Raw genomic sequence first — 13,361 nt, 5'->3', positions numbered from 1 at the left:
CAATGGCTCCGCCAACTAACTGTAACGGTCGACTGACCTCCCACATTCGGGAGTTGTCTAGAGTCAGTAACGGCGAGTGGGCGAAGCAGTTGAACCATGGACGACTTCTTGATATAAGTTGCAACGCCCAGCTGTCGGAGGGTTGCGTTCGGAAGAAGAAGGTCCCTGATCCCCAGAGGCTTGGCCAACTTGGCTCCCGTGTGGCGTTCTCTTCCAAGCATCTTGGCGATCAGCCGCCCTGAACGACCTCCACCATGTCTCCATCCCAAAACCAACAACAACAGGCCGCCGGTGAGCCAAAGACTGGCGGTCTTCACGATGGCGACGCCATTTCCGTCGACTCTCCCAGCAACGGCACGCCCGAGAAGCGGTCCGGCGAGCCCGCTGCTCCCTACACTGAGAGCGACATGGAGAAGCCGCCCTTTGTATTCACGACCAAGGCCAACGGCGAAGAAGAGGCCTTTGACGAAGACGACCCGAGACTGAAGGACATCCCGGCCTACGTGCGCCGCATCGTTTCGCTGCACGACGACCCGGATTTGCCCTGTCTTACGTTCCGATACTTCCTCCTCACCATCATTTTCGTTATTCCCGGCGCGTTCCTATCGATGATGAGCCATTTCCGCACGACGTATGCGCCCTACTCCATCTTCTTCGTCCAGATTGCCTCGAGTTACTGCGGCGCCTGGCTTGCCAAGATCTTGCCGGCGTGGGAGGTCAAGGTCCCATTTACCAAATTCAGCTTCAACCTCAACCCGGGGCCGTTCAACGTTAAAGAGCATGTCCTGATTACCATTTCCGCGGCATCGGGCGCTACCTACAACTTGGGATACACCCCCGTTGCGATGGCCGAGCTTTACTTCAACTCCAAGATTCATCCTGCGGCGGCAATTTTCTTCATGTGGGGCATTGTGTGGACTGGCTACTCGTTTGCCGCACTGGCTAGACAGTTCTTGATCTACGATCCTCAGTTCCCGTGGTTTACGGCGCTTTGCCAGACCGCCCTGTTCGAGACGCAAAAGAAGCAGCGCGAGGCCCCGACGGCTTCGTCCCGCAAGCAGACGAGAGTCTTCTTCTGGGCTCTCCTCGGTATGACCATGTGGCAGTTCCTGCCCGAGTACATCTTCCCTATGCTCGGATCGCTGGCCTTCCTCTGCTGGGTGGCACCCAACAACGCGGTGGCCAACTTTGTCGGTTCCGGGTTCGGAGGAATGGGCTTCTTGAACCTTTCGCTGGACTGGTCCAACATCTCGACCAATGGATCTCTCTTCCTGACTCCGTGGTGGACGCAGGTTGTCATGTTCTGTGGTTTCGCGTGCAGCTGCTGGATCTTGATTCCGGCGGCCAAGTACGGCCACCTCGGCGAGTGGCACGGGCACTTGATGTCAAACAGACTGTTCCTCGAGAACGGCACGTCGTACCCGATCACGAAGCTGCTTACTGCGGATGTGTCGTTCAACGAGACGGCTTACGCGGAGTACGGTCCCCCGTTCGTCAGCACCCAGGTTCTGTGGACCATGTTCTTGTAAGGAAACCCCCCCTCGGCCTCTGGAAGTTCCCTCGTATTCTGACCCCTTTTCTTCTAGTGACTATGCTGCTTATACTTCTGCGATTGCTTGGGCTGCTCTCTTCGGCTACAAGACCATCAAGAGCAGTCTCTCGAAGATGATGGACCGCATGAGAAACGGATCGCAAATCAGCACGCAGTACAACGACCAGCTCAGCATCCTACAGCGAAGCTATCAGGAAGTACCCTTGTCTTGGTTTGCCGCACTATTTGCTGCCTCGGCTATCGCTCTCATCACCATCACGGCCACCGGAAACATGTTCATCCCCGTGTGGACCTACTTCGTTGCCATCGGAACTGGCGCGATTCTCGTCGTTCCGCTTGGCTGGCTGTATGCGCTTAGCAATTTCCAGCTGGCTATTGGTACAGTCAATGAGCTGCTTTATGGATTGATGGTGAACTCAGTCAGTGGATTTAAGAACCCGACTGGTGCTTCGGCGTACGGTGCCATTGCCGGAAATGCATGGTACCGCGCGCAGCTCAACCTCCAGGATATGAAGGTTGGGCACTACATGCATCTGAGCCCCAAGGCTGTATTCTTCTCCCAGGTCTTTGGCTCGTTCCTGGGTGTTCCCATCAACTATGCTGTTGTTCGCTGGGTCTTGGACACCAAGTTCGATTACCTTACGGGAGCAAAGGAGGACCCCGCGCATCAGTGGACTGCCCAGTCTCTCACCTCCAACCTCACCATGGGTGTGCAATACGTCCTCATCGGTCCCCGAAGGCTCTTCCAGCAGCACATCTACAAGGTCCTCCCGTACGGCTTCCTCGTCGGCGCCTTCACTCCCCTTCTCATCTACGCTCTTCACCGCGCCTTCCCCCGCGCCAAGTTCCAATTGTGGAACTCGACCATCTTCTTCTCGGCCATGGCTAGCTTCTACGGTAACATCAGCACCGGATACGTGAGCAGCTTGATTGGTGGCTTCGTGGTCATGTTCTGGGCGTACCGCTACCGGTACGATATGTGGGCCAGATGGAACTATATCCTGGCTGCTGCTTTCGACGCAGGATTCAACTTCAACATGCTGCTTACTTTCCTCTTCTTCGGTGCTGGAAAGATCGTCACCATGCCGAATTGGTGGGGTAACGATGCAGCGAGTTCCGAGCGTTGCTTTGCCCTTGACTGAGCTTGCTTGATGGCGAGAAGTTCATCTTCTTGTGTGGGAAGGGATTGTTGTAAACTACCTACCATAAGCAGGAGGCTGTTGTGTTGAGGATAGCATATTTAACTAATTGAGATGAATACTTAATCGTACAAAAGTTGCTCACTGGCAGCCAAAGTGATCTCAAGGTACTCAATGGTGCACTAATACGCCAGGACTAAACGAGGGAGCCAAGAAATTCCTTCTGGAAACCTTCTCAAACGGCCTCATCCCCCCCCTTCCCCTCACCTTAGCGAACATTGCGGCAGCCTGACTGCCTCTCTCTCTCTCTCTTTCTTATTAAACACTTGCGCGATTTGATGCCTTAATATCGAATTACCGTGCGCTGATTTAGGCATTTGATCCATCCCGTTGCGACCATAGAGGCTGTGGCTGGCAAAGGTTCGCTCCCTTTCATGATCGCATCGGAGATGACAAAATGCTACTCTTGACTTGCATCCTTGCTTCCATCTCCGATAGCCAAAGACTCGCACGAGGTTGTAATTTGCTCATTTCAACACCTATAATCCTCGAAAGAACGCCGTCTTCGCTTTGACTTGGGAGTAGACTGTAGACACAACTCACCCACCCAGAAAAAACGAAGTCGATTTCTTCCACCGAGATCTCACGATGGACATGCCCAGCACTATGTCCCATTCTCATGGCACCGAGCCCATGCCAGTCGTCTTTCACACCAAGATGGCCACTGCGCTGTTTTCCGAATCATGGACACCGCGGACGCCAGGACAGTACGCCGGTACTTGCCTCGCTCTCATTGTCTTTACCATCATACTACGTACTCTGATTGCCTTCAAACCCATGCTAGAAGCGACAGTGTGGGCAGGGGAGTATGAGAAGAGCCACTCGAGAATTGTCGAGGAGACCGCGCGGAAAGAAAGGTTGTCTCCTCCTACAACAAGATCGATCCTTCTCAGAGTTGCGCATGGTGCCTACGAGGTTATCATTGCCCTTCTAGGGTATCTCTTGTAAGTGCTAGCCAATCCCTGCATCAAATAGGACAGCCTTAATAATGTTTGCAGAATGCTGGCGGTGATGTCGCTGAATCTGGGATATTTCTTGTCTATTCTTCTCGGTGTCTTTGTTGGAACGCTCTGTTTGGGTGGCATTGCGCGCAGCACAACATTTGATCATTGTTCTTGATAATATGAAGCTGGGAAATTCTATGAGTGTCTTCTAGTTGGTATTTTACTACGGTATCAGGCCAAAGTTTAACCCCCTTGTCGGGGATCTTCGCCTGTGCTTTTCGAGATTACATTAGCAGCATTACTTTCGAGATTCTTGTGCACGTCGAACACAAATTTGGCCATTGAGAGTCACTGCTCTACCCTAGCCAGACCCACGCTACCTGGTAGGGAGCTTTAACATACCCCTATAGACCAAGTATACTGGTCTGGCTCTTATCGCGTAGCAATATTGACCATAATCTGCGGGATTTACTCGTTGACCCATATACACTTGACTCAAAATACTGGGGGTTTCAAGCAGTCACCCTTGTTGTTGAGCTTCTGGTGATCATTGCCGTGACATCACATCAGCAACAATGCGTCTGTCTCCAATAATACCACGTCGGGCAGAGATCACGCCGGGTCTAGCCAAATGCGCCCTAGTTGAATACACCCTGTCGTGCCTGTCCAACATGCCCCGCCAATCCTTCTCAAGGCTCTACCCCTCCACCCCTCCAATGCTGTGTCATACCAAGTCGCATTCGCGACATGCCAGTCATCCGAGATGCTGTGCAAAAGCTGCAACGAGCTGGCAGATGGACGGAGTAAAGAAGCCGAGCGACATCCCGAACAGGCTCGCGGGCCATCATCAAGCCGCGTCCTCGTCCACCACGCGACGTGGGCCTCATTCGAAGATGCCGTCGCTGCTGGCTGCCACCTGTGTACCTCCATACATGAGGAACTGGTTGCAGAGCGTCTGATACCTGACAGCCAACCCGATACGGCGCGATTGTATGTGCAGGCTCACGCGCCTACAAGCATGCCAAGTGGCACCCTTGAGTTCTCGCCGTCCATGTAGGAAACCTGCTCTCGAGATACGCAAGTCGATATAAAAGCCACTGACTGCTCATATCCTTGATAGGGTCTGTCGAACCGGAGCTAGCTTTTACCTGTTGAGGAACCAAGGTTAGACACCATTTGAGTAGAGACGTTGAAGCTTCGAGTGAGTCAGTAACAGCGATCAGGCGATGAGCACGCGGAGTCTTTGCGCCTGGTGGAAGGTGACATAGTCCAGGAGGATAGAGTTCTCACCACTGCGAGAAATTGGCTTGGAGATTGCATTTCAAACCATGCAGACTATTGCGGGAAGGATACGAGTGGGTTTGTTCCGACGAGGCTGCTTGACCTTGGGAGCCCAGGAAGTGATGAAGTGCGGCTGTCAACGTCTGTTCCCACCCATGAGAAGTATGCCACTCTCAGTCATTGCTGGGGCAAGTCCCAGATCTTGACGTTGCGACGAGCCAATATGAAATCTTTTCGGGCTGGTATCCGAGTTGAAACGCTGCCCAAGACCTTTCGAGATACCATTTCCATCCTGAGGAAACTTGGACTGCGTTATCTCTGGATCGATTCCCTTTGTAAGTGGCGTTCTGTAAGTCTGATTGATGATCGGGACCTAGGCGACTGACGGCCATACGTAGGCATTATCCAAGATTCAGTTGACGACTGGCGAAAGGAGTCCATCACAATGGCTGAAGTCTATCGCAACGGCGTCATCAACATTGCCGCGACGGCTGCTTCTGGTGGAAATGATGGGCTTTATTTCAAACCTCACCCAATTCACTCCAGGCATCTTCGAATATCCTTCACTCGGCCCATTGAGGGCACTTCCCCCGAGGAAACGGGCAACGGGGAAAGATCAAATGTTGTGGAATTTGGAGATTACTTCCTTCTGAATAGCAAAATCTGGCAGCGTGGCGTCGAGGAGGCTCCTCTAAACACGCGCGGCTGGGTTCTACAGGAGCGCCTCTTCTCCCCGCGAGTTGTTCACTTTTCACGTCACCAGCTATTTTGGCAATGCGGCATGGACTACCGAATAGGACAGTTTGCGTACTCGAATGATCGTATTGGATCCTTTGGCAAGGCCTACACCAATCGTGATCCACGCGCATTTTCTCAAGTCCTTTGGCGTCTGAAAGGCATGGCAAAGGAGAAGAAGGATCCGTTCATCCTCGAAGAGGCGTACCTTCCTTGGGAAGAAGTCGTGACGACGTACACGGCGCAGCACTTGACCAAGGGCGAGGACAAGCTTATTGCAGTACAAGCGCTGGCGAAAGCTATGGAGGAGGCGGTAGACGATTGCTATGTCGCAGGACTGTGGGAGAGCCGGCTGGTTGAGGATTTGCTGTGGGTGTGTTCGGCGCCGGGTGAGAGGGCGACATACTCGCGTCAGACGGCGTGGCGCGCTCCTACGTGGAGCTGGGCTTCGATTGACGGCGGGGCGGTCAAGAAGGCAACGTTGACTGGGAGATATGCTGGGCGGAAAGTGTTTGAAGGAGAAGCTCTTGTCAAGAGTATTAAGCACTACGTGGAGGGGTATGACGGGGTGACGACGGGACAGCTCAAGAGTGCTCGTCTACAGCTCGAAGGTTGCCTTCTGAAGAGTGCCATATCCTGGGAAGGAGAAGCAGTGTTGAGCGACGGCCACATCAAGGGCATCGGAATGAGATCCCTCGATCCTAGAATTCGCACCTTCATTGTTTGTCCAGACGAGTGGACCTGGGATGGGAATGGCAAACCCAACTATCAACTGCCAGCAGGCAGCATCCTGCTTCCGATAGGAACCCATCCCGCCTACAAGGCTGCTGGAACGGACCCGAGTCCGTGTATTGAAGGCTTGGTATTGCACGATGCCGGTCGGAAAGGAAGTCTATCGTTCCATCGCGCAGGCTACTTCAAGCTGGTCGCGGAAGGAACCATCATCAACGCTTGTTTGGCAGGGAAAGCAGGAGCATTGTTTGCGAGGCACGAGAGCGCGTCTGGCGATGGAACTTGTGCTTTGAACTTGTTCTAATCCGGGGACTGTGCCGCGTGGCTTATTGAAAGTATGTACAGGAAGGAAATGTGACCGTGAACTGGTCACAAGAAGACACAGTAGTCTTCAAAAATACCACTCCGATGATGAGGCTTGCCAGCCTTTGAAAACTCAATGATGAACACATGTAACCTAGGCCGTAGCCTAACGCCAAACACCGCCCAATGCTACCCTTGAGTCAGACAAGCAGGCGTCGGGACATCAGTTCCAGTGCCCGCCTTGGGGGAGAAAGACAAAGAAGAAGACACAAGACCTAGAAGACTAGGCATAGTGTGCGAGGGGAGCATCCCTCTTGCCCATGCGGCGCATCATACCGCGAAGGGGACCGACGTTGGCGTCGACGAGCGTGTTGACCCAGACATTATCCTTGGTCTCCTCGCTCTGACACTCAACGCTGGCGGCGCCAAGAAGAAGAGGCTTCATGTTGCCGTAGATGGTCTCGTACTGGCCGGCGTTGGTAACGAAGCTCTCGTGGTAGATGCCAATGTGGTTGTACTGCTGCTTGATGCCGTTGTACCAGTCCCAGCCCTTGCGGTGGATGGGGTCGTGAGCGAACTTGTTGAGGCCCTCGACGTCGCGGAAGTAGTAGATGTTGAGCAGGGAGTTGTTGCGCGGGCCGTCGGCGCCGAGCCAGTTGGAGACGTGGTAGAGGCCGTACTCGGAAGCGCGTTGGGCGAGGTCCTTGTTCATCTCCCGGAAGTATTGGCCGATCTCGCGACCGCCAGGGCAGAGGAGGCCCATGGGATGGTTGAAGCGGACACCGAGGTGGAAGACGACGAGGGACTGGGAGGCGGCGACAGCGGGGATGGCGCCAGTGGAGGGATCGGGGAACTGAGCGCTGGTGCGACCGCGGACGACACCCTTCATGAAGGGGTTGGACTTCTCGGAGCGAGTATCGAGGATGGTCGAGACAATAGAGCTGAGACCCATGGCCAAAGCCGGAATGACGGCGTACTTGGCGGGAATGGTGGAGAAGAGGAAGCACTGCATCAAGGCGCCGATGGCTAAGAGGGTAGAGAGGTTGAAGCCATCCTTGATGAGCAGCTGAAAATACAAAGTCATTAGTATTTGCTTTAGTGTGACGTAACACTCGGGTGTGATAATGAAGAAGAACTCACAGGAAGATGGTTGTACGGCTTGGTCCACTGGGGAGACTCGGTCGGCTTGAATATGCCGTGGAACCGCTCAGCGGTCTGGTACTCGGTAGCGGTGTCCATTGCAGGCTTGGATAATTCGAGCGACGAGATGTGTATTCAAAGGCGGTTCGTGAATACAAGTGCGATGAGAGAAAGAATTGGGGGATAAGTGTGAATATGAGTGCGAATAGAGTGTGAGTTTGAAGATGAGGCGTAACGGTCGAGAGTGACGATGAGGATGAGGTTGAAGCTGTCGTGGAACTGTGTGATTCGAACAAGGTTGAAGGGTTGAAGGAGGGAAAGAAGAGGCCGGTCCCTTGGTTTAATATCTCGTCAAAGAAAAGAGAAGCCTGGAAAAAGGTCGTTCGTTAGCGCCTTTTGACTCCTTCCAATACAGCCGTTGACAAGCCTAGGTTGAACACACCAGAGGCCAAAGGTGAATGAGTGAGAGAGTGAATCACTTGAACCCTTGTCTGAATATCGTGGTTTGGTGGGGAAGAATGAATTGAAAGCTTCAGGCCCGAGTCCCGGCTACGTGGATCACCTGGATTTAGAGTGGAAAAAAGAAGCGAATGCGCAGCGGCGCTAGATGATTAGATCGGGACAACAGGCGAGATGGGCACGCGTGTTTGGCGATGGCGGTCGATGAAGGGCCCTAGGTCGTAGACTAACATACGAGAGCGGGTTAGCCTGGGAATCATGAGCGGAGCATCTTGAGTCCTTTTACATGGGGATAGGTACTTGTACCTGCAAGAGACACTCACTCGTTCTCTTACTGAGAAACAATACTAGAGTACTCCGTACTTGGTACGAATAAAGCCACACGGAACGGAAGCTAGAGTACGCCAAGCGAAGAGGAGGAACAACCTTGTCACCGATGAGCCGGGACAATTGACGGCTTTGGGGGAGCAGTTTGGGAGGGTCTGACAGCTTTAGTGCGAGATGACGAATGCCGCTCTTCGCACTCGCTAACACGGACAAACTCCCAGGCCCAACGGCGGTCTAGCGGACGACCGCCGACGTGGACCAGGGACGCGGCCGAGTGGGATGATGGGATGTGATTTTGCCATGACGGCGAATTCCACATGAGCCACATGCGTCAACGCAAAACGCTCCCGGCCCATTGCCCAAGACAAGGCCCCAAACGCCACCACCTGTTCATGCCGACGCTGCTGCGGATGCGGTTTGCGCTTGGGGTCTTGGTGGTCTTGTCGCATTCGCGTGATATTAGGCGCATTTACGAACCGCCGTGTTGTCTTGGGTCACTGACCCGCACGTGGCTCCATCGCGTATCCTTGCTGTATTACCAGGAGTCTACCATTGTTCTGATGCAGATTGCTGTCAGCATGACTTTCTGCATGTCAAACAGCCAAATAACAATTAGACGATACAGCAAATATTCTTACGCATTATCGGAGCACCTGCCAATTCCATCTTCGTTGCAAAGCCACATTTGAAAAATCAATTGTGGTTGTAAAGACATAGAGGTCGCGTGAAAAGGCTGCGATAAGTTTAGATGAGGCAGGTTATCTGAATATGGTAGGTAGGTGTACTGAAGACATGTTTTATGATAAAATGAAGCAAACTAGCCCAGTGTCTCCTATTGTTTAATGACCTGACATCAACGTGACTCTAGCAAGGCACTTTACCTAGAGTACTCTAGGTAATATTGTATCGTAAATAAAGCATTTCTCCACAAAGCAGGTACGCAGCATCAGCACTTGCCGTTGGGAGGATATTATAGTCGGTATATGAACCATATAGTAATTCTGATAGATGTCACAACCATTTTCTTCCATAGCTCACGGCCGAGTTCTGCTCAGCGGAATCGTTCCGTCGCTACCACTGAAGACGCCACAATGCTTGGTATTTGATGAGACCCGTGATGCCGCGATTCTCGAGTCCCTAACTCCCAGTCTCGTTCATGCAAGTTCCCGTGCCGAGCAACTCTAGTTTGGTCCATTGAAAACTATGGCCAATCATCGAGTTCTCAAGGGTACCGATAGCCATCACTCACAGTCGAGATTTCGGGAAGTCAGGTTCGCCTAGCCAGCCAGAGCCCCAGAGCGTGATTATTCCGTTAGGGCAGCTCTGTGCAGCACGAAGCGGGATGTTACGTGAATGCATGGATCAACTTCCGTAGAAAGGCCTTTCGAGTGCGACGTCGCCTTCCCTGTCTTACCTCTCCCGGGGGCATGTGATCTCTTAGTCCGACTTTGGGGCAGTTTGATCTAGGCTGCACGATCCTGAGAGGTAAAGGATATACCTAGATCTGGATCGTTCAGTGCATGAAGATATCACGGGCTCCCAGTTGATATTAATACAACGTGATCGAAAAGAAATGCACAAACGAGTGTCATATTCCTACAAATTTCATTCCGTCAAAAAATTCCACAAGCATCAAATCCAAAAATCGTAGCCACAGCCCCCAACCGGCGGCTGGTTCTCGGTGTGGCACAGGGTATCATGAAGCCCCCCAACTGACAGACTCCAGGACGCCGCGCTTCCGAGTAGCTAATTAGACAGAAAATCAAAAACAGGGGGGTTAAGAAGGGAAAATGGGCTGAGCAGTCCCATCTGCCCCGTCAAATTCCCGGCACTGAGGCCACAGATTACCTCAATCAAGCCGATTCATCATCGCCCTTGGTGGCATTGGCGATTTTGATCTGCTCCACGTCCTCTGCCTGGCCCTCGAGGACCTGCATGGCTCGCTTCTCGCGGTTGTGCAAGACCATGATGCCCATCACCAAGCCGGCCTGGAGGATGTTGTTGGCCATGACCCAGAACCAACCGAACTTGAATCTGGGGGCTATTTTTCTGTCAGGAGTCGTCCTATCAATGACTCAATGGGGAACGCGTTTCTTACCTAGAGGTGTAGGGAATGTCACAATGTTCAAGCCTGCGAGAAGAGCCTGGCCGACTGCGTTCATGGAAGCGACGACGACAGCACGCTCTTCAGCAGATCGGAATGTGACCTCGGAAGCCCAAGACATGAACAGCGGGTTGAGCGCACCGCCGAGCCCGGCAACATAAAAGGCAAAGAACTTGAGTCCCTCGGGAATATTCCACACGGCCATGCAGATCGAACCGACAGTCATCCAACCGCAGATCCAGATGGAAGGCAGCCAGCGCTTACCCGTCGCATCAGCCCAGTAGCATCCAACCAACGCCGCCACAATAGAAATTGCAGACTGTCCGGTGGGAAGGTTGTTAATCTGACTGATGGAGTAACGATCGTTGTTCGCCTTGAGATACAGGTTGAAAGGCTGTCCGTTGGTGATCATGGCCTGGTTGAAGACAAAGTACAAGCCGACAAAGGCGTACCAGTGCCAGCCCTTGAAGACGTCGGTGATGGCCTTGCGGTCGAACTTGACCTTGGGGGCCTCGGATCCACCCTCGGAGACGCGGCGGCGAGCAAGGGCGATTTGGTCGGATGTCAGGAGCCACGAGGGGTTCTTGGAATCGGGTCGAGCGGGGAAGACGACGGCGCCGAGGATGGCTACGGGGAGGGTGATGCAGCCGCAGACGATGAAGAGCCAGCGCCATCCCTCGAGGCCATTGACGCCGTTGAGGTTGGTGTAGCAGGCGGTCTGGAAGTAGCCGGCAAACATCTGATTGTGTCATGTTAGCCATGCAGCGTTGAAAGTATGAAACAGAGATGCACTCACAGTTCCCAGAGGACCCGCAACGTAGAACAAACTCAGCCGACGTGAGATCTCGGTGCTCTTGTACCAACATCCGATACAGTAGATGACGCCAGGATAGGCCACACATTCAAACACACCACTGAAGAATCGGATGATATAGACATGCTTGATATCTTTGACGAAAGCCGTGAGAAGAGTCAGGATGCCCCAGAGGATCTCGAACGCTGGGATAAGAATGTTGGGCCTGCAAAGGTGTCCGTGTCAGTCTTTGGGCTCAATTTCGAACATATAAATATCCAACTATTTTCCTGGGCCTATTAGACTTACCGAACACGAGTGAGAATGATGTTGGAGGGAATCATGGCAGCGCAGTATCCTGCTTGGAAAACACCAGTGGTATATTGCAAGTCATTGCCTTGCATGCCAACATCCTCTTTCATTCCACTGACGTAGGCATTTTGGAAGGCTTGGAGGTCGAGGAACTATTGACAAAGTCAGTCAACATTACACAACCCTATCAAGGTCGCAACTTTAAACCACCTTTGTGAAGAAAGTGAGGCAACCAAAGGTCAAGATCATGAAATCCTAGCACTTGTTAGAAGCTGCGTGATTATTCCGCATTCAGACCCAGTGGACCTACAAGCTTGCGCAACAACACCTTCTCTTCCTTGGAGGTATTACGCTCGTACCAGCGCCACTTGTCCAGCCAACTGGCATTGGTAACTGGCTCCTCGCGGACGCTCGTAGCCACGGTGTCGCCCGCCATGGTGTAGTTCGCCGGTCGCCGAGGCAATTCGCACGAAGGAAACTCAGGCTCAGCAACACGTAAGCCGTACAACCAACCGAAATTGGTCACTGAGAAAGTGTTGTGCAGCTTCGTCGAGGTGGAGCTGACGAGCAGAATGCTGTCAAAGGGCAACGGGGAATTGATGAGAGGCGGAGCAGATGAGTAGGGGGCTGCTGCGGTCGGAACAAGCAGAGGCGGACGAGGAGTAGTGGCGTGATCGCGTATTATACTCAATGCACCCGTCTATCTCTCTCCTCATGCTCCTCACGAAAGGCACGTCTCGGCTATTCACAACCGGATTTGGGAGTTGTTGGTTGACATTGAGAGGTGTGGCGCCCTTCATTGCCCCCCGGACGTAGTTACGTGGTGTTGCAACGCGCGCCAGAGATAGGCATCACCGGACAACCCAAGCGAGTCGTGAAAGTACGCCCAAGGAGTTGACAGGGCATGCTCCACCTTCGTCCACACAAGCGGGATGGTTGCAGAGAGACTAGAGAGAGACTAATTACCATGTCAAGTAATCAAGCTGGGAGATAAGGAGGGGGGATAAGCGTTGGTGTGTTGCAAGGATCAGACGAAGCTAAATGGTGGAGCTCCTCATAGTTGTCAAGCCATGCCCGTATCTTTCAAGTCTGAATCCCTTCAGACGCCCTGACTATTCCGCTCGCCTCCACCTCTCCTGAGATCCACAGCATTCGCGGGGTACGGCATACGACGGCCGGAGATCTCGCCGCGGCCCCTGCTGCGTCGGATGTCATGATGTTGGGGGTGTTGCTAATACAAACGAGGCGATTTGTCTCGAGTCAATTCGGCTCTTGTTGAGAGGTCTCGTTAGGGTGGGTGTTAGTGTGGAGCATTGTCCTCAGCTGTCATAAACACCACACCAGTCCACGTCCGAAGGCCGAAGTGCATCAGCACCACTCTGATAGAGAAACTGGAGGAAGATGTTTTGGAAAGAGGAGCTGGAGCCAAGACTTTGGATTTAGCTGTCGAAAGACAATCATCATGGGGAAGAGACAAAAT

At 52.9% G+C, this 13,361-nt stretch overlaps 5 protein-coding genes across 5 annotated transcripts; 3 read left to right on the top strand and 2 right to left on the bottom strand.

The window, feature by feature from the left end:
* Positions 1-254: 254 nt before the first annotated feature.
* CPAR01_06857 (uncharacterized protein) lies at positions 255-2,694 on the top strand (the record flags this gene model as incomplete). Its single annotated transcript, XM_060491128.1, has 2 exons — positions 255-1,525; positions 1,587-2,694. 2 exons carry the CDS (start codon positions 255-257, stop codon positions 2,692-2,694), a joined length of 2,379 nt encoding a protein of 792 aa, XP_060350002.1.
* A 645-nt stretch (positions 2,695-3,339) lies between these two features.
* On the top strand, positions 3,340-3,870 carry CPAR01_06856 (ctr copper transporter; the record flags this gene model as incomplete). Its single annotated transcript, XM_060491127.1, has 2 exons — positions 3,340-3,695; positions 3,750-3,870. 2 exons carry the CDS (start codon positions 3,340-3,342, stop codon positions 3,868-3,870), a joined length of 477 nt encoding a protein of 158 aa, XP_060350001.1.
* A 588-nt stretch (positions 3,871-4,458) lies between these two features.
* Positions 4,459-6,747, top strand: CPAR01_06855 (heterokaryon incompatibility protein; the record flags this gene model as incomplete). The annotated part of the gene is made up of 3 exons (XM_060491126.1): positions 4,459-4,685; positions 4,880-4,896; positions 5,375-6,747. 3 exons carry the CDS (start codon positions 4,459-4,461, stop codon positions 6,745-6,747), a joined length of 1,617 nt encoding a protein of 538 aa, XP_060350000.1.
* Positions 6,748-7,029: 282 nt separating this feature from the next.
* On the bottom strand, positions 7,030-7,985 carry CPAR01_06854 (uncharacterized protein; the record flags this gene model as incomplete). The annotated part of the gene is made up of 2 exons (XM_060491125.1): positions 7,030-7,812; positions 7,887-7,985. 2 exons carry the CDS (start codon positions 7,983-7,985, stop codon positions 7,030-7,032), a joined length of 882 nt encoding a protein of 293 aa, XP_060349999.1.
* Positions 7,986-10,525: 2,540 nt separating this feature from the next.
* On the bottom strand, positions 10,526-12,317 carry CPAR01_06853 (uncharacterized protein; the record flags this gene model as incomplete). Its single annotated transcript, XM_060491124.1, has 6 exons — positions 10,526-10,713; positions 10,771-11,515; positions 11,573-11,795; positions 11,879-12,033; positions 12,089-12,136; positions 12,192-12,317. The coding sequence occupies 6 exons, from the start codon at positions 12,315-12,317 to the stop codon at positions 10,526-10,528; spliced, it is 1,485 nt and encodes a 494-aa protein (XP_060349998.1).
* Positions 12,318-13,361: the final 1,044 nt, after the last annotated feature.

Source organism: Colletotrichum paranaense, assembly GCF_030867605.1.
Source record: "Colletotrichum paranaense strain IMI 384185 chromosome Unknown Scaffold_5.1, whole genome shotgun sequence".
Taxonomy (NCBI): domain Eukaryota; kingdom Fungi; phylum Ascomycota; class Sordariomycetes; order Glomerellales; family Glomerellaceae; genus Colletotrichum; species Colletotrichum paranaense.
This window is presented reverse-complemented; position numbering and strand designations above follow the sequence as displayed.